The sequence below is a fragment of the Microtus oregoni genome, unplaced genomic scaffold (genome assembly GCF_018167655.1).
Source record: "Microtus oregoni isolate MIOR12 unplaced genomic scaffold, Mior012 000002F_ref0000024, whole genome shotgun sequence".
Lineage (NCBI taxonomy): Eukaryota > Metazoa > Chordata > Mammalia > Rodentia > Cricetidae > Microtus > Microtus oregoni.
The window spans coordinates 198,287-220,975 of NW_024543061.1; the positions used below are offsets into that span (position 1 = coordinate 198,287).

Below are 22,689 nucleotides of genomic sequence, written 5' to 3' on the forward strand. Positions count from 1 at the left end.
CCAGGCCTTCTCAGAACTGTCTTGGTTCTCCCTGAGCTACGGGGAGAAGTTCATCCATCAAGGCAGGTCTTGGGACTAGTGACACCAGCCCTGACCTCACGGACATTAGCTGGAGGTAACCATCCTTTCGCTAGCAATCTGTTACTGCCCTGTGGCCCTGGGTGGGGCTGCCCTAAGAAGCTCCAGCTGCCTAGCACAGGCGGTCTCAGTAGCTGTGTGCAATTGCAGATGGCAGGCATATACTCAGCCTCTAGACTGACAGTTTCCTGGGACTCTGGCAAAGTCTGCCAGTTCCTGCTGTCCTTGAGGCTATAGACCTATCGTCTATACCAGAACTATGGCTATGCCTGTCCCTCACTGGTGGACTCTCCTATACATGCTGAGGCTCGTGGGGTGCATGCCTCGATTCGCCTCATGACAGTTCAGGGGAAAGGCCTGTTTTACTGACGGAGAGCAGCATGGATAGGAGGGTCCCAGGGACTGAGGTTACTTAGTTTTCTCAATTTGGTCCTTAATGATACCCACCGGCTGTCTCCTGCAGAGAAAAGTCGCAGAGCCTCTGGAGATGGGCCACTCCTCCTCCATTACTGTGCGCCTCAGATGCTTCGGGTTCTGGTTGTATTGATCACAGTGAACACTCAGTTCCACCTGTCAACAGGAAGCAAACCACCGGTTTCCGTCCACTCCCAGTGAATGGGGAGCCTGGAAGGAAGGAGGTTCATAGAGCCACCAAGTCAAGTAGCACACTTGCCCAAAGAAGCAGAACAGTCCTTTGCCCTCTCCAACGAAGGAGCAATGGACACAAAAAGGCCCTTTCCATGGGAGACTTTATGCCAATGATACCCCAAAAGTGGCCTTTGTACTTCTCAGGGATTGTCTGACTCGTGATGGGTGGGGGCAGGGTGGGGTGGAGGTATCTGCATTTTCATTCTGGTTTCCCTAAGACCTGGTCTCTGTGATGTGGCTGCCTTTGGATTTGGAGCATGCCCAGAGACTTAACCCTTGCATTTGATGTGTTCCTGTGTGATACACAGTAACACAGGGAGTGATAGACTAGAGGCTGAGTTGCTAGCAGTGACTAAATTTTCAGAGCAACAACTTCTTCCTATTTACTGTGATGCCACCAAGGTCCTCTTCCTGGGGAAGAAGGGAGGATTTAAAAAGAAGAGAGTGGAAAACTGAATGTCTGTCCCAGCTTTCTGAACTGTGTGCAGAGCCTGGGCTCTGAGCCCTGAGCCAGACCTGGTACTGAGAAGCAGCCAGTGGGTGTCCACGCATGGGCTGCCGTGAAGATATGCAGGCGAATTCATGGAGGGGCGTGCTTGCTCTGCAGTAGTAGTCTCTATAAATGTGAAGTGGGGAAGGGGGTCCCCTCTATGCCTCACCCCATGAAGACTCTGGCCGTCTTCCCTCCTCTCCTGGCTCGGCATCCCTGGCATAATTCAAAGGCAGGACTTTGGTGGAGAAAGAGTTTTTGCTGCAAACAAGATCCCGAGCCAAGTCGTGTGTGTCAAATGTTGTCACTGAGCTTCCAGAATCAGCCTGGGGCATGACCTGGACCACAGTGTGGCCCTCCTTCTCCGACTCTTTAACTCTTCGCTGTTTTTCTGTTCTTTCCCTTCAAGATAAGCCGGGCTGGCCCTTAATTCCTTATGTAGCCCAGGCTAGACTCAAACCCCTAGCGATAATTCCGCCTCAGCCTCCCCATTGCTAGAATTACAGGTGTGATTCTCGGCCTCAGAGCCTTTTCAGCACATGTGTATGTCACACAAACAGGTTCTGACACATGTGTGTCACACAAAAACAGGTTCTGGCAAGGCACTCCCTCACCCAGGTATAAGACCTGGATTCTCTGTGAACTGTCCCCTCCACACCAAAGGCAAGGGGGTGGCCGCTCATAACCTCGCTTCCTGGTGCAGGGCCCTGTGCCTTGGCTCCACCAGTGCCCAGGCAGCCTGCCAGGAAAGGGCACGCCCTCAACAAGGAAGCATTTTTCTGTGTTTTGTCTGGAATGGCTTAACCAGGCTGATCCTAGGCACTGTATCCATTCAGGGCCTCCATCCGCCACGCAGGTACTTCCTGTGCCTCCTGCAGTACAATATAGGCACACGTGTATGTGCACACGAGACCTCTGACACACGCTGGCTCCATGCCCAGCAGGAAATACTTATGTTGCCACCTCTGGAGCTGGCTCACTGCCCACTGGCTTGGAGTAAGCTGCAATGTGTTTCTTTCATTCGTTTGAAAGGGGAAATAAAACTGAGGAATGAGGTCTGACCCAAGTGCTTGCATGCAAATAGTTGACCTTTGTTTTGAATACACTTAATGAGACCGAAACCAGATTGTGTGGCCTCCAGCTGCCTGCGTCGCCACCTCCTCCCTGGCATTTGAAGGAGACTGGAAGAGGTGGCAAAAGGCTGGAGGTGGTAGGGGCTGCGCATTGTTGGGTCTTGTTTTTCTCTTCCACACTGGAACTGTGGGGCCTAGCACATGGTCCCTGAGGTGAGCAGCTACATCCAACGAGATCCCTTTGACCCGACCCCCAGTTCTCAGCAGCTTTCAGACACATCTTGGTGCAGGGGTCCTGACTTCCCTGAGCCTCTCTGCCGCCTGAGAAGAAATGACTTTTCTGTGCTAGATGAGGCTGTGTTGTTATCTGGAAATGCAGGGGTTGACTGAGTGTAATAGTCAGGCTAGGTGACGTTCTGCTGTTGTAACAGGTAGACTGCCGCTCTAAGTATCTGAACGTGATATAGATTTATGTCCCAATCCTGTGAAACCTGGCGCCGGTGGGGCAGCCTCTGCTAGGGAACAGCTGCACTGTCTTGAAGATGTGACTTCTAAGGTCGCCAGGTGGCAGAGGGAACCATGGAGTCATAGACAATATTGAGGTGGGAGCTGAGGAGATATCTCAGTTGGTGTAAGCACTCGTCTTGCAGCAGAAGACCTGAGTTCAGTCCCACCGAGTGTGATGGTGCTCCTTTGTAATACCAATGCGGGAGAGGCAGACGTAGCCTAGTGGTGGGCTTCAGCCTGGTGACAGACCCTGCCTCAAAAGAAGCGGATGGCAATTCTGAAGATGAAGTACGAGCTGACCCTTTAGCTGCCATATGCACGTGCACACACTTGTGTGAGCACTTGAGCATGGACACACTCACATTTTAAAAAGAAGATACCGTCAAAGTTCTTATTACACTTACTTGTGTTTGTGTGCACAAGGTCACACACACAGGCTCACAGATGCTTGCACGTGCTGTGGTGCACGTGTACGGGTCAGAGGAGACTTTTAGGAGTCATTTCTTTCCTTTCACCAAGTGAGACCCAGAGATTGAGTCAAGGTCACCAGGCTTGGCAGCAAGTTCCTTTACCCAAGAAGCCATCTTACTAGTCCAAAAGAAGATACACTTTTACAGGACAGGGTCTGGAAAGCATCCTATTAACTACCCAGTCTTTTCGTCTGCCAGAGCAAGATGAATGGCCCTAACGTACTGTCAGGGTATCTGGGAGAGCTATTCCTAGGTGCTTAGGATGAGAACAGAGGACATGGCGCCATAGATACATAGCATAGTCTCTGCCCACCCTAGACCCAGCGTAGGGAAGCACTATGCCAAGACTGTGGCCTTTGATAGAGCTCTGCCTTGCTGAGCAAAATGGAGAGACAAGAGCCCAAGTTATGAGGTCAAGTATACCCTCAAAATGTAGATTCATCTTCCAGAACTACTCTTGGAGGCTCAAGTCCTACTTGCTGACAAGGTAGGCCATTTTTTTTTTTAACTTAGTGCCTCCAAACTGCCAGTCAGGAGACTCGAGGATTGATGTCTGAGAGCTCCCCTTCCACACAGATGTGTCTGTCCTGTGTGGAAATGTTCAATTACAAAATAGTAAGCGCTAGGTATGGTTCCATGACAGGCTCTGCATGATGGATGAGTGGGCGTTGCCTCTGCATTGGGAGTGAGAAAAGGTGGTAGAACAATGGGCCAGTCTAAACTCTCCAGTGTCTTCTGCGACATCAGGGAGAGTTGGAGCCTTATTCAAAAGGATGGGCTCTGTGCATGGAAAAGGAAAGAATAATGACTGGGTTTGTGCTTTTAAAATAGTGTGGCCAGGCAATGGTGGCACATGCTTTTTGGATTTTCAAGACAGAGTTTCTCTGTAGCTTTGGAGCCTATCCTGGGACTAGCTCTTGTAGACTAGTCTTGAACTCACACAGATCTTCCTGCCTCTTCTTCCGTGAGTGTTAGGATTAAAGGCAGGGTATACCACCAGCCTTTAATTCCAACACTCAGTGAGATAAAGTTAGGCGGATCTCTGTGAGTTCAAGGCCAGCCTGGTCTACAGAGTGTGTTCCAGGGCAGCCAGAGATACACAGAGAAACCCTTTCTTGGGTGGGGGGACAGCTAGGTAGAAAAGAGCAGGCAATCTTGAAGTCAGCCTAGGCTACATAGAATTCTAGGCCAGCCTGAGCTACAGAGAATTCTAGGCTTGCTTGAACAGCATAAGGAGACCCTATCTCAAAATAATGCAGTGGGTAAGAAGGCAGGATTGGGTGTAGGAAGCCAAGCTGATATAGTTGACATGGAAAGATTACATAGAGGGAGTTTCCAGCAGATGGGGGCAGATTTGACAGCCTGTGGGGTAATAGGATCTCAGATACCCACCCTGAGCTGTGACGGTGGCTGTCTCTGAGGCAGGACATTCATGAGAATGGCTGAAGAATAATAAGCTGATTTGGGGACCTGTGCCATTTAGGAACCTGAAGTGTGGACAGGTGGCACCGGGCAGGCTAAAGGAAAGTAGGGACATACTTAAAAGGGGCACCCCTGGGAAAGTAGCTTTTAGTGACATGGGTAAGGGGGAGTTGCTGAGTGGGATCATCCAAGGGGAGCCAGATTCAACAGTGGGGGAGCAGGGGTGAACCCAGAAAGAGTATTAAAGAATAATAATGAGGAGGAAATATTATTTTCCTCATATTCCAGAGGATTTAAATATGTCATCTGTGACCTCAGCAAGAGCAAGTTCCTCTGGGGTGGACACATCAGGGGCCACATGGGACCAGGTTCCAGGGCAGACAGGAATCAAAAAAGTAGAACTAAGTTTAGTTTGGAAAATGTGAAGGATGGCCAAAGGCACAGAGGAAACAATTTTTTTCAATGTGGAATACTAAGTCAATATTTTAAATGAATTCTTGTGGCATTTTATGAATCTGGACACACAATGACACACTAAAAGGGAACCAACATCCATTTTCAATGGTACCTATCAGCTCTGCCACTTGTGGGGACAGGTTCAGCCCAGGCTGCCTTTAGTCTGTTCTGTGCACCTTACAGAATGGCTCCCAGAGCTGGGCCACCACAGAAGCAGAGCCTGGTAGCAGGTTTCCTAGACGGGGTTACAGGCTCTGGCTCTCATGCACAAGTCCTGGACAATGAAGACAGTTATGCAAAGACCAGTGGAAGCTCGGGTTTTATAGTCATTTTAAAAATAAATGCCTTGTCTAGTAGCCAGCAACTTCAGAACCGGGCTGGCAGGATGGAAGACAGGAGCCTAGTCCGGACGTGGATGGAAAATGGAATAGGACCAAAACGCAGGAAGTCCTTAGGCACAACCCGGACTGTGGGTGTGAAGTGCAGGGCATCCCTCACCATCAGCCACTTATCTCTGCCCTGGCACAGCCATGCCCTTTCCCCTTTGTCCTCGCCACCCTCTACAGTCTTGTCTCTTTCCTGACTGGAGTAGCTCGTCCTTGCCTGGGTAGAAGCCAGCACTATCATAGTGATGCAGAGCAAAACACAGTCCTTGGTGACTCAGAGGGCCCTTCCCGTCCCATGGTGCGTCTAGTCTCCATGACAACCCTGAAAGGCCTTCTGTTCATATACTCAGGAAGCCGCGTGGGAGATGCAGGGAGTAGAGGCCAGAGTTCTGAGGTCCCAGAAGCGTAGCTCTGAATCATAGGGTTGGGATTTTCAGGGAGGACTTGACCCCTGGAAGCTGACATCTTTTGGAGACCTCTTGGTTCCCTGCCCTCGTGGGGATCCCTTGCTCTCTGTGTGTCTCCTTGTCTGTAAATTGATGGCTGACCATGCACCGTTACCTCACAGTACTGTACGGGACAAAAGAGCTTTTCAGTCAAGGCTGTGACCACTCTAAAGAGAGCACACACGTGGGTCATGTGACCTGTGCTTGGCGCGTGTGCAGGCAGAGGTCTTCTATCCCAGAGGGGATAGCAGGCGATGCTTCCCTGCCATAAGTAAGATGTGTACTTCATGTTGCTTAGGGCAGGGTGGCATGGCAGAATTAAAAATGATGTCTTGACAGTAACCAGGTTCAAATCCTGCCCATTATTTTCTGCCGTGTGCTCCTGAACAATCAATTCTGCATCATCTGAGAAGTGGGACTGATAAATAACCGAGGATTTACCAAAACTCTGAGACTGGCTAGTATTTGAAAACCCATTAGTGAACCCAGAGCAGAGGCAGAACATACGCTGCTGGTGGTGGCCGCCTCCCTGTGGCCAGGCAGAGCTACTCTTCACTTAAACGGCCCTCCTGTGTTCTGTGCTGACAGGTCCGGGCTCTGGTTCCCTGTGAGAAACTGCCACGGCCCACCGAGATGTCCAGGCACCATAGCCGCTTCGAAAGAGATTACCGTGTAGGCTGGGACCGCCGTGAGTGGAGTGTCAATGGGACCCACGGGGCCACCAGTGTCTGCAGTGTCACCTCCGGGGCTGGCGGCGGTACAGCCAGCAGTCTCAGCGCACGACCAGGCCTCCTACCACTGCCCGTGGTGCCCTCCCGGCTACCCACACCCGCCACAGCTCCGGCTCCCTGCACGACGGGCAGCAATGAAGCCATCACCAGTCTCGTGGCCAGCTCGGCCTCCGCAGTCACCACCAAGGTAAGACCTGGTATCCTTTCTGGGTAGGAGCCAAGCAACAAGTCAAGTCCAGGTCAGCACAGAGGAGGCCTTACTCCCTGCTTGGTGTCACCACGGTCACAGCCTCCATGAAATGCGTTGCCATTGTTTCTGAAGGTTAAAACGACCTCAATTTACCAGACATTTCAATATGTAACTAACTTGTCAGAAGACCACGTACTGATTGAACGCTACTGAATGAGCGATACAAGAGTCTTGCCAACTTGCCAATACTCATTTCCCTAAATAGGAGGGCTAAAACCATGTAAGTCCCCGGCAGGTCATCAGTGGCTGGAGTTGCTATAGTAGCCACCCAGGGTCAAGAGCCCATTGTTGATTCATTACCACGGTGGGGATTCTCATGTCTGCAGTCCCCATGAGCCTCACAACAACCCTGTAAGGTCAGTGTGTACTCATGCCTGCCTCATTGCTGAGGGTCCCCAGACATAGTAGTTACAGCACTTCCTGTGAGGACCCCGAACTCATGCCTGCAACGTATTAGCTCCTGATCACTCCACCTATTTTAGCAAGTGACCATTCGAGAAACCTCAGGAATGGTGGCAAAAGCCAGTGTGTGTAAAACGGAATGTGGATATTGACGTCGCCAAGGCTCTTGACTGGCTTTGGACTGAACGGACAGGCTCTGAAGCCCCCTCTTGCATGCTGCGCAGAGCCCTTCAGGCAGACTGGGCCACAGAGGGATAGCTGATGGCCAAGGCAAGAAACACATTCATCCCGTCATCCCCCTTGGCCGGGCAGAGGCTCTGCAGGCCATCTTTGCTCTGCCAGCCATTCAGAACCACTTCCCAGGAGCCATCTCGGGGCCTGCATGTGTGCCTGTGGGTGTGTATGTGTGTGCTGCATGTGTGTGTGTGCGCACGCTTTTCTTTTCCTGCTTTCAGAAAGGTTGCAGGAGAAATTAAAGGCGGGAAGCCCCAGGCTGACCATTGTGAGGTAGCTGTGGTGGTGGACGATGCTCTCCAGGTGCTCGGTGCCTTTGTCTCTACGATTTTCAAAACTCCCTTTCAGCCCTGTTTCCCATTAATAACAGCGCTGCTGGCTGCAGAGGCCGGCGGAGACCCAAGACAATGGAGCTATTGGAGGCCAGCTTGCAGCACACTGACATCTTGCTGCAGTGTCTTATTGATTTTATTTTCTTGTTATGAAAACACCACCCCACCAAGGCAGGGAGGGAAATAATACCAGATAGGAGCGGAGACGGAAGGTTATTTGGGCACACTTCCCCGGGCTAGCCAAACACATTTCTGTCCTGGGCATCAGGCCCTGGCCACTATGAATTGGTGACCTCTGTCCAGGATAGCCTGCTGCCAGCCAGCCCTGCTGGCCACATCTGGCAGACAGTCTTCAAGGCCAGCTGTTCACCATCTGGAGACTGGCGGCCTCTGGAGCCAACAGCCAGGACTCCAGGTGAGAGAGAAGCTAAACCCACGGACGTGCTTGATGGCTTCCATCCCTTAGAGCCAGGACTGAGTGCTTCTGAGTACGTACCTTAGGGTTCTGCCAGGTGAAAGGCGGTGCCCTTGGCTCTCTGAAGGGATGACCCGCCCCTTCCCTGGACACATGGCACCTGATCTGCTCCAAAATAGCTCACTATTCACTAACCTTCCTCACTAGCCAGACCCCAAAGCACAGCCACATGGGAGGGAGAGAACAAGCGGCAGACAGGAAAGAACAGCTGGGACGGGGACCGAGCCAGTGGCCAACTCATAATTGGAGACAGGGTGGAAGTTCAGGCCTGCCAGGATGGTCAGCCCCATGGCATCTGACAGCGTAGAGATTAGATGCCATCTCTGCTGTGCAAGCATTTCTGCGCAGTTTCATACCCACAGGGTTGGGTTTGGATCTGGTTAGGGGCTGAGGTCTTTGGGTTGCTAGAGAATTGTATGCAGGGACGGGGTGGGGAAGTAGCAAAAGGACTGCCCGTGGCGATCTCAATTGAGGGCACCAACCTTAGATGTAGGCCAGCTGTTCTTAACCTGTGTGTCACAAACACAGACCCTTTCGCCAGGGTCACATACCAGATACCCTAGAGGTTTACATTATGATTCATAAGAGTAGAAAAATTACAGTTATGAAGTAGCAATGGAAATAATTTTATGGTTGAAGGGTCACTGTAACGTGAGGGCGCCGCATTAGAAGATCGCAGCGTCAGGAAGCTTGAGAACCGCTGGTGTCGGCAATGGTGCCTCCTGTCACTGCGGACTTGCTGCCGCTGGCTCAGATGCCTGTCCTCTAGCCTGTGTGTCTACCCCCATGCCAAGATTACATCAGTGGACACCCAGGCTAAACCCAGGTGTCTGTCAGCCGTTTCCCTGGTCAACCAGCCAGTTCTTCACCAAGCAGCCCCTGAGGAGAGACTCTTGCTGTTGGGGAAATCATGGGTCCAGTATATACATGAATGTGTGACCGTGTGAGCAGGTCTCTCCCCTGTTGAAGCTGTCAGTGGTGGTGAATTCATGGAGTAGATAAAGCTAGGCTTTGAAAACTGTCTAAATTTTGATTCCAATTCACCTCTTGCTGAGTGATGCTGATCAAACTGTCTGATCCCTCTGGGCTCAGTTCTAGGGCTGGGTGGTATTCCCTGATTACCAGACTCACCATGACGACTGCATGCATGGAGTTCCATGAAGTGCTCAGAACAGAACAGGCACTGTCTGGTGGTGCATCCTCTAGGCACCGCTGTCAACAGGCATCGGCCCTGGATGAATGAGACTGTCCTACTGTGAGGAGAGGTGTTCCTTTCTGTCACCACCCAGGAGAAAGTGGAGGGGGTTCTTTAGAGAAAGCACAGAGGCTGGAGCCCTGAGCAAGTGGGGAAGGGAATTGCTTGAGTGGTTGGGATTCAGGAGGACCTGGAAGTAGAGCTAGCAGGGGAAGAGAGAGGGAAGAGGTGATGGACAGGGATGGCTTCTCGGATCCCAACTGAAGCTGAATCAGCACACCTGGCAAGCAGGTGACCAAGGCAGGGGATCTCATTTCTTTCATCAGCCCAGAAGGCTCGATCCTCAAAGGGAAGTATAGATGCCACCTTGCAGAAGGTGCGGGGAGGAAAAAATGATGACAGAATCAGAAGCAGGACTGAGTTCCTGCTGTCCTGAGTGTATTAGGCTGCTTGAAGTCACTGACCTGGCTCTCGGTGGAGAAGACCAGTGTCCCTCCTCATGGGCCAGGATCACTCCTAGGAACACAAGCTTACTTAGAGACAGGGACAGCTCTTGGGCCTTTGGAGACATCCCTTGCGCTGGTATTCAGGGCGTCCCTGACACTCTCCATGCCAGATGTCCAGTGCTAGTCCTTGCTCTGTCAGGACTGAGGGGCTGGGCTCTTGTCTGGAAAGGCATTCATGCTCCCAGAGACTGGGGTCACAAGGAGATGACAATTCTTTTTGTCGTGACGCCTCCAGGCCTGATTTGAGTTTTCTGTGTCTTCAGTTGTCCATGGCCTAAAGAATTCCTGCATATTTTGATGAAAGACCAGTTGGCTAAGCGTGGACTCTTGGGATACTAAGATAGATGACCAGGAGGGTCTAGAAGGCTAAACCTTCCCACTCCCCAACGCGTACCCATTGCTCTCCAACCTCCAGGACATGAGTTTATGAGTTGCCAGAGCCTAAGGCAAGCTTTCTTGGAGACCACCCAGCCAGCCCCATTTTTGGAGCTCTGAATAGTGAGGCTCAGAGAAAACATAACAATTTCTTAAGACAGAACCAGCCTAGGCCGGCTCTCTCCACCCCAGGCTGCAAAGCAGCATCCGTTCACCATGGAAACCATGATTGCAAGAGGGTGACAGCAGCTTTTGCCATCACCAGCCCACCTAGTGACCATAAACTCTAAATTTCAGGACAGAAAATGGGCATGTTTGCGTCTCATGTCACAGAAGGGAAAATGTAAGCCAGAGAGTATGTCAGCTCTCGCTGCACAGCTGGCGGGAGCTTCTGGGTCAGACAGACTGAAACTGAGTCCTGCCGTTTGCAAGCGCGGCTGCAGATTCTGCATCTATAGAATGGAAATGATAATAGTGTGTTTAACTTTCGGGTTATGTAAATTAATGTGTGGAGGAAACCCTGAAATGATAAGTGCTGCCGAGTAAGCAGTCAATCAAAGCTCATTTTAGGGCTAGGAACGCCTCCTGTGTTCTGAGTGTAGGTCCCTGGCACTCACATAAAAAACCAGGCACGACAGTATAGGCCTCTAATCCCGGTGCTAGGTGGGCAAGGACAGGTGGATCCCTATGACTTACTATCCAGCCAATCTAGTCAAATCGGGGGACTCCAGGTTCCGTGCGAGAATCTGTCTCAAAACCTAAGGTGAAGCATGATTGAGGAAAACAACTGGTGTTAACCTCTGACCTCCTATGCCAACCTCTTTGACCTTCATTATCAACCTCTGATCTCTAATGTCTGCCTCTGACCTCCGCATGTATCTGCACACACATGCATGTATACTCACATACTTACACATACACACAAACACACACATATATACAACTAGCAGTTGGGTCTATGTGCATAGCTCTTCCTCTGGGGCAAGTCAGCCTGGTGGCGCTGCTGGGAGGTTCAAGGAACTATTCTATTCCCCTCTGATGTGGCAGGAGGAGAAACTGAGGAACAGGGCCATCGCCACACTCCTACTCCCACTGGCTGTCTGGGCACTGGGGAGGGCAATTCTGAGGAGAAGGCATGGCTCCATGCCAGGCCTGTTTGTGAGAACGGAAGGAGGGCACCAGTGCCCTGCAGTTGCTGCTGCATGAAATTTAAATTATTCTCAGCAAACCTGCTTGACAGATGAAACAGAAAAGGGATAGCTTCATAAAATGCAATTCTGCTACTGAAAGAATAGACTGGAGAATCCTCACAGATGCCCGCAAAATAAATGTATGAGGCCTCTTTTTCCTTTTGGTCAGGGGCGTTCAGGCTGAGACATTCCCATCAGCCCTTGGAACTCAGCCTTTGAACATAAATCTAGCTAAGAAGCAGCAATGGTAGCCTGTGTTAGAAGCCTGGGGAAAGCTTGCAGGGGCTAGGAAATCGGTGCACAGAGTACCATACTCCTGGGGGGGGGGGGGTGACATTTATGAGCACTGGAGGCTGTCAGACTTGGAAACTGCTCATAAAGAATGCATCTGCCCAGAGGTTCACCTCAGCTTCCCAGGGATTGTTCCTTTTAGGAGGATGACCTGGGGTTTCCGTGGGCATCAGGGAACCACCTCGAGTGTAAGGCACAGCCCCTACTGTCTCGTGGTTCTGGGGTCTGCATTCTCAGCTCTCCTGCCTCTTGTACACTCACTCGTGTTAGAAATCAAGGCTGTGAAGCAATGGGCTTGGATGAGTGACCCCCACCCTTCTCCTAGGACCTTTCCCCACTGCGCGTGATTTTCAGCCTGAAGGCCAGGCCTTGATCTACCAACGAGTATTCTTGATTTCCCTTGTGATAAATTATCAGGTCAGATAAAGCGTTGGGAGACAGCCTGCATGTGTTAGTACCGAGCTAATGGCTTTCGCCTGCACCTTAAGTCACAGTTACAGTGTGGATTGTATCTTCATCGACTTAAAACCCATCTGTCAGTCACCAAGTGTGTACAGAAATGAGAAATGTCACCTCTCCAAAACACTCGTTTCAAGGCTGCCTTTTGGGGTGGGCAAACCTGTGTGGCTTGAACTTCAGTTTTTTGACTAAAGAGGGAGAAGCATGTGTGTTTTTACTACATTTTTAAGAGATAGACCATAAGCCTGGATAAAAGCCTGTGAGGGATTACAAAGGAAAGACACAAGACGCCATGGACAGGAGGCAGCAGGGTGTACAAGTTAGTTTTGCTGTTCAACAATGACCCTTGGACTTTGTGGCTCGATCTCACCACAGTTCTGAGGGTACAGGCAGGGCTGGCTCAGCTGGGCTCCAGTGATAAGATTGTCTCGTTCCCCACATCTGTGGCTTGTGGACAGTCAGACCAGGGACCTCGTTTCTCAGCGTGACTTCTGGCTGGCTCAGCGTCATTCGCATGGTGGTTTGGGGTTTCAAAGGCAACAAGAAGACAAAAGCAGTGCCCGGGTGCTTTTCTAGCCTTAGCATGAAGCTAAAGACCTATCAATCAAAGCAAGTAGCCTCCCCAAGCCAGAAACCAGGAGAGAAGGGGGAGACTGCAACACCACATTGCTAGAGGCAGGCATCATGCATGGATGGGTAGAGTTGTGATCATTTTCATGAAATAACCGCAGGTCCCCAGCACAGTTATTTATGCTGGGTTATCTGTCTTCCGGCTTCTAGTTAAGGCTTTTATGCCCCAGGCAGAAAGCATAGGATCCACCTACTACTCCAACCACCTCGCCTGAGACAGGGTATCAGGATGAGATACTCATAACTTAGACATCCCAATGTTACATCCTGTGTATACAGAACAATGATGGCGAGGTTTCAGACACAGACCTATGCTGCTAAAGAGGCTGTCCCCTTAGCTCCTAGGGGATCACACCTTGAGGGTGCCAAGAGCCTACAGCTGGCCAAGACTTTGCCCTTTATCCTGAAGGCCATATTTGACCTGTTACTACTCCCCTCCCCGAGTTGGAGAGACAGAGACACCGCTGTCCCCACGAAATGCACAAAGAAGATACTAACCTAGCAATTTGGGATTGCTGTTGCTGTTATTGTTTTGTTTGCTTGTCTTTTGTTTTGTTTTAATTTTTTGTTTTGTTTTGTTTTGATATAAGGTTTCAGTCTGAAACCCCGGCTAACCTGACTCTCACTGTGTGTGGTTCAGCCCGGCCTCAAACTCACAATAGTTCTCTGACCTCAGACGCCCAACTGCTAATAATTAGAGGCATGCACCACCATTCCTAGCCTGCTGGCTTTAACTTAAAATGAAAACCACCCCCAGGAGATGCCTTTCATGGGCTTGTCCCCATGAAAACCCACGCAGGGAAACATTCTCCCAGGCAGACTCCAGGAAGAGAGTGAAATCAGGAACGAGAGGTAACAGCGTGACACAAATGTTCAGCCCTAGACTCGACAGTCTGATGCCTCTTTCCCTTAGTGGAATAAATCTGAAACAGTCCCCGCCCAGACCCTCAAAAGGGCTCCTCCTTCCAGACGGATTTTGGGAGCAGCATCGTGCAAGATCAACACAAATCTACTTCTCACTCAGTTATAACAGTTTTCTGTTTTATTTAATTACTCATGTTGAATTTAAACATTTTTTTCCTCACTGCACAAGGACAGAGCTTTAGCTACGTTATGGGTTAAATAGGCTTTGGAGGACTAGCTTGGAAGTCTCATCACCGTCTGTCACAGAGGATTTTTTTTCATAGGGAAACTATGTTGCAAAATCTAAACAGCCAAATCACCAATGAACTTTCAGAGCCCAGCCCATTTTTTACAGGGAGCTGTCTGCAGGGCCAAAAATAACTCAGGGAACAAATACCAGGGTGGCTTCTGACACCTGAGTGTGGTTTCTGCTCCACTGCCCCGCCCCCCCAGAGTCCCCTCCATTTCAGAGAAGGAAACGTGGTATGTTGACTTGTGTTGTGAATTCACCTCTCTGGAATCCACGGGCCAGTACTTCATTTCCCTCTGGTAAATAAGGAGCCCCGAGAACTAGTCTAAGCATGTGAGCCGGGATCTTGATGTGCCATTCACCCCTCCTTTGCTTCCTGGAGAAAGGGGAATACCATGTACACCATGGCACCGAGAGAAGGAAGCCATGGAGCTGGGGCTGGAGCCAGATGCATGTGTGGGAGGCAGAAGCCAATCTGCCCCTGCACCCTGAATCCAATTATTAGCAGCTAGCTGCCACCCACCTCTCGACAACTTCTCCTATTGGCCACACACACCTCCTCCTAAGGCTCCAAGTGTCTTTCTTGGGTTACTCAATCACCTTGTTCTCCTACCCTTGTCCTCTTTCGTTCTCTGGGCACAAGTTGGCTATGTTTCTCACTGGCTGTGAAAGGTAGGCTACAATGTCTTCCACACTCAAGATTAGCGTCTTGAACAAGAGGATGTGTAGTTAGCCCTGGGCCACATATGGCACTGATATCTATGTAGTCTGGAAAAGCATCTAAATGAGGTTCACCTGACTAAGGAGCAGACGCGTACAGAACATGATCTCAGTTCTTGACCTACTAAAGAATCCTGACTTCAGGTCAGAAGTGGCCCTATGGCAGGTGGGAGAGATGGGACTTGGGGGTGGAACGGTAACAGGCTCAGAGGTGAGCCCAACTAGAAAATACTCCTGAAAAGACCTCATCCTTGTCTATGGCAAATGCTGCTGGTCACCTGCCCAGCATCTGTTTTCTCTCCATCTACCTTTAAATGGACATCTTTCTGGTTCAGCATCTAATGCCTAGGTCTGAGATCAACAGATCCAAGTCACAGTTGGGACTGCAATGATTCTGAAATAGGTATGTAATCTGATATTGTTCCTGCCCGTTTATCGAGGTCTGCAAGGGTCATGTGACCCAGTTCTGGCCAGGATATCATGGGGGCTTCTGGGAGAGCTTTTTTTGCCCCTAAGAAAGAGTCCCAAGAAAAACAACTCTTTACTTTGGATCTTGTCATTTCTGGATGCGATGCCTTGACATGTAGTTGCCATCATACTGTGAGCCTGAGGATGGAGCCAACACACAGGAATGGAACATTCCAGAAACCTGACACCAGAGCCACGGTGCAGCTTGCCTTGGGGACTCTTGTGTGCATAGGCTAAGAAATAAATGAGTGAAAGCCACCTCTGCCGTAAGAGTGACTCATAAGAAACAGTTCGCGGTCCCTCCATCTCCTAGACCTTACCTAAAGCAGGGCCACCAAAACCACTGCGGTGGCTACTGTGAGCGCTGGTTCCCTATCAGCCACTCGTGAGTACTGACTGCTACGTGCAGGAAGTTTGCTTCCAGATGCTTCCTGAAGCATCTGTGCCGTAGCATGGTTTTGCTGCCATCTTCTTAGGGAGACTCTGTTTCAGTCTAAGGAAAATCTCCCAACACATCCACACTCTCACGCACAGACACACACACACACACACACACACACACACACACACACACCCCAAAGTCAGACTACAATGCCTCAACTATCTCTCATGCACTGGGGACTTTACACTTGCCACTTCTTCTTCCTAGAATCGTAATTCCTTCCCGTGTCTGCCCAGATTTCCTGTTCTCCCTACAACCAACAGCCTAAGTATGACCACATCAGTGGCGAGGAAAATTGCTATTATTTCCCTCATTCCCCTAACAGTGCTGCTATGGTCCTATTAGGATAACTACATAGTGCATATTCATTTATCTCCTTACTAAATGTAAGATCCTCCAAGTGAGGCTCAACAAGGAAAGGCTCTTAGTACCTGTTTGAGAGCAGGATGAATGAACTCACCTGTGCATTTATTCACTCATGAGCCTCTACCATTGGGCAAGGGAGGATAAATGCTTTTTACATCGTCTTTACCTATCTGTTCATCAAAGGACTGTGGTGGCGCTGCCCATGGTGAGGATAAAGAAGGCAGGACCACATGGTGAGCGTCTTGGCCCAGTGTTGGTACCCACATTCAGATGATGAGGTGATATAGGCAGTAGGAACTTTATCCCTGTGAAGCATCTCTTTTCTTTACACCCTACATCCTCAAAGCATGTAGGATCCTGGCATTACAACCTTCTCCTTACACATTTACATTTTTTTCAGATGTTTTTCCACTTGCTTACTTCGCTACAGCTGTTTCTCGTGTGTGTGTGTGTGTGTGTGTGTGTGGATGCACATGCATATTCCTGTGTGCATATGGGTGCATACATGCCATATAGAGGTCAGAGGCTATTTTGGGTATTATTCCTTACCTTCCACCTGAAGCCAGGTTCTCCTATTCTTCTCAGTATACCAGGCTAGCTGGTCTCGGAACGTCCAGGGACTGTGCCGTCTCACCACGGGATTTGTTAAGCTTACAACTGTGTTGCTATCATGTCCCGCCTTCCATGCATTCTGGGATCCCAATCTCAGGTCGTCACTTCGATGCAGCGAGTCTTCCACCTACTGAGCCATCTCCCCCATCCTCAAGGCAGCTTTTTACATGACCCTGTCTTAGTTTAGCACTTGTGCGGTAATCACTTTGTTCCAAGCGCTTCTAGAACTTTGCCCACACTCTTTCCTTTAGTCCCCATGCTAATCTTCAATAGCATTTCTATTGCCTTCACTTGAGAGAGGAGACAAACTATGTTTCTTGCCCACAATCACCCAAGAGCACAGACACACCACTGGGCAGACTTGCCCTGGAAGTGAGACTGAGCTCCATTTTCTCTTCCCCAACCACAGCTGCTCAAATGGTCCTTAGTTCCCATGCACAGTAGGAAAGCCAGGCCCTGAAACGGGAGAAATCGGGAGAGCGCTAGCATCATCAAGAGCTGTGTTCAGGGTCAATACCTCTAACACCGCCAAGAGTCTCAGCTGTGCTGTGGCAGGGGTGCAGGTGACTACAACCTCAGCTTCAAGAGGCTCCCTGGAAGTGAGAGCATACTGACCCCAAGCTCTTACAAACCATCTCAGGCACTAATTAAGAGTGTCAGTAAACCAGCCAAGACCCAAAATGTACCATGAGTCTGTCCCATTATGTGGGCTAGCTTGCTGTGAGCTAGCCACCATTCTCAGTGACTTTGCCCATTGACAGTGTGTCCTCACTACTGTCCTTACATGATCTTTGAGAAGTCACTTAAGATCCAGGGTTATGTGGCCCCAAGAGTCCACCTAGCTCTGGACCTGGGGTCAAGATGCAGGACCACTCAGCTTAGGGTGGAATCCTCCCCAGTTCTGATGAGTCTGACCTTGAGGAGAAGGCAATAAAGGAGGAAAGATTCATTATCTAGGAAGCTAGAATCTCACCTTCCACCCAGCACACCTACTAACACCCACCCTGGCAAAGGAACCAACTTTCCTCCCCACCATCTCCTCTCCATCAGAAACATGCTGAGGGGGTGATTTCCATTCCCTCAAAATATCAGGCTGAGGAAATTATATTGGGCAAAATATATTGTGCCCGTAATTCATATTAATGGGAATTCAATAGTGGCAACTTGTCATCTGCTAAGATTAGGGGGGAGTGTTGAGAATATTGTGTTATAAAAGCATTAAAACGCATCATGAATTAGACTCCATTACAGCGCATCGCGTTCCTTGTAAATAATTGAGGAAGAAAATGGTGCTCAAAATTTGGGATGATCCATTTTTGAGGCCCCAGCAGTTTCCCCCACCAGGCTGAGGGAGCCTGTGGAGCTGACAGGACCGCGGGGAAGATGCACACCTGGCAGGTCTGCAGGCCCTGCAGAATGAGGGTTTGCCTCCTCCCAGCAGAAATTAGTAACTGCCACATCAAACACTTAGACTCCGTGTTTCTCCTGCCAAATCTTGGGAAGCCCAGATATTCCATGTCCCTTGTCTCCCATCCCTGAAACAACATTAGTTTCACGGTTGGCAACCAGGTGGGCTCTGAGACCATCACGGAGCCAGCAGCTGCTTTCCCTCCACTTGCCCACCTCTGGCTCCCTGAGCGACAAAGACCCTAACTCCAACAAAGCCAGGCAATCCATCAGACGCCAGCAACTTCATCCCTGGTGGATGGGCTCTGGCTGGCCACCACCCATTTTCAGGTGTGCTCCTCAGCTCTGCTCTCCAAGCCTGAGGGCTCTTACCACCTGTTGTCTGAGTGCTTGATCGATCCCACAGGCTCTGCCTGAAAGGCAGCCTGGAGTATTTCAGGATGCTCCACTGGGATCCTCAATGTCCGCTCAGGCTGTGATGTTACCACAGGGCTCCATAAAAGGTAAGCATAACTCCCTGGATGGGGTCAGGCTCTGTCTTCTATTAGCAAAACCAAGAACGTGGCATGGATCAGAGGTGTCCCATAGCCAACCTGAGAGGAGAATAGGAGAAGGAGATCCAGGTAGATTCCCATCACGATCTTTGGCTTTGGCTGTTCAGATAGCTCCATGGATGGGCTCTAAGAGCTGAAGAGATACTCCAGGGTCTTCTCTGAAACAGCAGAGCATCAGTAAATGACATGGTTTTCACCTTGTCGTGTTGTTTGTTCCACAATTTCCCCTTTGACTTCTGTCTGCTGGCATGCCTGAGGGCTACAAAAGGAGGAGGAGGAGGTGGCTAATGCCCGGAAGGCAGCCAGGTCCAACAAATTTTCTGTACACACAGCATGAAAGGATCGGTTGGTTAGCCCATCACATCAGTGGGGATACCGATTGCACACCGGTTGCGTAGGTAATTAGCACACCTCTGTCTACACAGTGATGGGGCAGCAGCCCAGACTGATCACACGACACGCGTCTGAATCCTCGTTCCTCTGCATCCTCGCTGTGCGACTTTTGCCTGTTAATTTGCTCTCTCGCCAGCTTGGTTTCCTCTTCTATAAAATGAAATCACTGTACTGTCGGTTTCATTGGAGTTGCAGGGGTGCTTAAATAATTTAAATCTCCGACAATGGTGTCTAAGACATACTCTGTAGTCTGTTATTTTGACCATGGCCTTCATCGTGTGACCTTCTCCTCTCCACTCATCTGTCTCCCTCCGGAATGTAGGTCCTTGAGACAGAAGACCTTGTCTTCCCAGGTTTCTGAATTGCTCGTACCTCACATTTGCCTGTTATGTGCTCAGTAAATCTGTGTTGAATGATCACATTGAATTGTGGGAAGAAGAGGTAGTCATGGAAATCCACTTGCCTTGCTAAAAAATAGCTGTGCACTTCTGAAATCACATTCAGCCTTTCCTGGGTGGTGGTCTCATTTCTGAGCAGCTCCATGGCTGCCTCTTGTTCACCCTGTGACATCATAGTCTACTGATAAGTCACATCTGTACTGAAATGCACATAGCATATCCCTGGTTAAAGGAATCCCAAACTAAGGCATTTTGTAAAACAATTGCTGTGATTCCATGAAATGAGGGGTTATCCACTTTCACACTCTTCTGTGGGGTAATGTTCTTGTACAATGTAAAGATTTGTCACTCATATTGGTTTAATAAAACACTGATTGGCCAGTAGTCAGTCATGAAGTATAACGAGGTGAGGCAACCAGACTAGGAGAATTCTGGGAAGAGGAAAGACAGAGAGACAGTCACCAGCCAGAAGCAGAGGAAGCAAGATGAGAATGCCTTACTAAGAAAAGGCAAGTTTAAGTCATAAGAGCTAGTTATTAATAAACCTGAGCAGTAGGTCTAATGGTTTATAATTAGTATAAGCCTCTGTGTGTTTATTTGAGGCTGAATGGCTGCAGGACTGGGCCAGAGAGAAACTTCTGTCTACAACACTTCACGTCTCAGATCCAGAACCCATGTCCTCAGTAGTCCTGGCTTCCAACCAACGTTGTATGTTAGTCATTGGAATTATAGTTGTTTGTTACTGTTTTCTTCTGTCTTTATTGTTTAAAAGCATTTTTGGAGCCAGGTACTATGTGAAGAGCTTTACACATTTTATCTGAGATCTTACAATTCCATGTGGTAAGTGCCCTCATTCACACTGGGAAACTGAGTCTCGGGAAGCCTAGAAACTTGCTCAGTATTGTAGCTCATAAAATGTGGGAAATGAGGTTTGAACTCAGACTAATCCCATTCCTCTGGTTTATAGTTAATTTCCCTTGTGTTTACCTAAAGCCTCCAATGTCAAATGCCCAGAGCCAAGCTCTCTGTCTCACCCTACACCTAGGTTTCCCACTATGTGCCTGGCTCAGGGGTCAAGCCTACTACCCACCTGGCTGTCTAATTCAGGAAGCATCTCATTTGAACTCTTCCCTGTCTCTCACTGTCCCCACTACTGCCCATTGACTCTCCAAAGTCCACCTCCCACTACGTCTGTTCTCCATCATCCATCCTGTTTCTCCTCCTCCCTCATAGTTCAGACCCAATACATCTCATCAACGGGATAGAGAGTCTCCCAGCAATGTCTTCCATCAGCCTTCTTTATATCCCAATTAATAGATTTGTACTGACATCCCCAAGTTTTGTCTCTCACCTCTTCCTGCACACACACACACACACACACACACACACACACTCCCAGCTGGATAGCAGCTGCACACCCCAGCCTCTTGCACAAGTGATCTGGAGCAGATGTGTGTCTGTGCCAAGAAGAACGTAGACGCCTGAGTTTCCTGCCATTGGTTACTTGCTTCATCATCCTGTGGCTTTGTCTTGCTCCTGTCTATATTGGGGACGACAAAAACACTACCTCTTAGCAGGTTCAGGTATAGTCAAGAAATGCCAGGCAGAAAGTCTAGCCTGTTGCTGGGCCAATAGTAAGTAGATAACATACGCCAGGGATGGTCGTGCCTGCAAATGAAACGCAAATATTACCTTGTGTTTAAAATTCCAAAAGCAAATTAAAATAAAGACTTACATCTGAGAAAATGGAAGGAATCAACATTCAGGCCTCAATAGCCTGATGATCCTTCTCAGGTTCTTAGGACGGCCTCCGCTGCCCCTTGTACTGAGGTACAGCCCGACCCAGCTTTGACCCTTCTTAGTTTATGACTGATCTTCATCCAGGTCTTCATCTCTCAGCTCAGCCTGTTTTCCCTCCAGCCATCTTGGATCCTGGTCCCTCCAGGACTTCAGGCAGCCTTCATAGTCATCCTCACTTAGCAGGTGCTTACACCTGGCCTGTTTTGTCACGTATGACCTCTCTTGTCACATAGAGACTCTTCACACAATGGCAACACACACACACACACACACACCTATGGTGCCAGCAAAGTGTGGAGCTGTCCCTTAGAGCCAGCATTCACCAGAGGCCTCGCACGGGAACACTTCTCGTACTTCCTCCAGCCTTCCCACTCCAGGGGTTTGCTCATCCAAGCGGACCACAAAATGAGGAAGAAAAATCTTTTTAGACTGGAAAAAATCGGGCTGCTGCTGTTTTATGGTGGGGTGGTTTATGGTTTTCAAACATTTTAATTAGTTTCATTTTTTAATATAAATGCACCCTGATGTTTTGTGCAGGAAGGGCACCGTTCTTAAAGTCTCCGAAATAAAGTAGGAAAATGATAGATCGGCTATGAAAGCGTCACACGCAGATGTGTTATTGTTATTATTGTTATTTAACATTTCTAAACCCCAACACTCAGCTAGGAGTAGGTGAGAGGGCCCAAGGTTCCTGTAGCTCAAGGGAATGGAGTGGAAGGTTTGGTGGACTGGCAACAGCTTTGTCGGCTGCCTGGGTTGTTTTCCACCATTGGGGACCTTCTTGGATGCTAAAATGCCAGCAGCGGGTGTGTGTGTGGGGGGGGGGGGCTCCATCCTCTGTGCTACAACTTCCTCTCCCCTCACCTGTGCGTGTCTGGAGGCATCCCAGACAGAGAACAGAGCTGTCCTTTAGGATGGACGCATTCCAAAGAAATTTGACACTTCTTTGTAACGCTCGAGTGAATGATAAAGCAGAGTCAGGGTGTTAAAATACTGCCGTGTGGTAACCTGCCCATTGTAGTAGATTAAATAGTACCCCTTCAATACCCGTCCACCTGGATTCTTTAGTCATGGCCTCAGGGCACCTCCCCAGCTCACCTGGCTCAGGGGTCAGGCCCATCTTCTTAGCTGGGAAAACCAGAAGGACTTTCACTGTCCTCACTGTCCTCAGCACTGCTTGTCACCTATCAAAGTGTCACCTCTGCTAGAGGTGGGCCTTGAGAGGTCTAATTAAGGTGAGGGTGTCACCTTTAACTGTGTGGCTCCTGATGCAAGAATAGACTTTATAAGAAAACAGAAGTGGGTTGGCACAGTGGTGGATGGAAGATGC

The 22,689-nt window shown here is 49.5% G+C and overlaps 1 protein-coding gene across 2 annotated transcripts in view; it reads left to right on the top strand.

The window, feature by feature from the left end:
- The window catches only part of Klhl29 (kelch like family member 29), a 304,108-nt gene that overhangs the window by 166,618 nt on the left and 114,801 nt on the right, over positions 1-22,689 (top strand). For both annotated transcript variants that reach the window (XM_041642969.1, XM_041642960.1), the window contains one exon: positions 6,565-6,894. In XM_041642969.1, coding sequence (XP_041498903.1) covers positions 6,610-6,894 — 285 coding nt within the window. In that variant the 5' untranslated portion in view covers positions 6,565-6,609. The remainder of the gene's footprint in view (positions 1-6,564; positions 6,895-22,689) is intronic.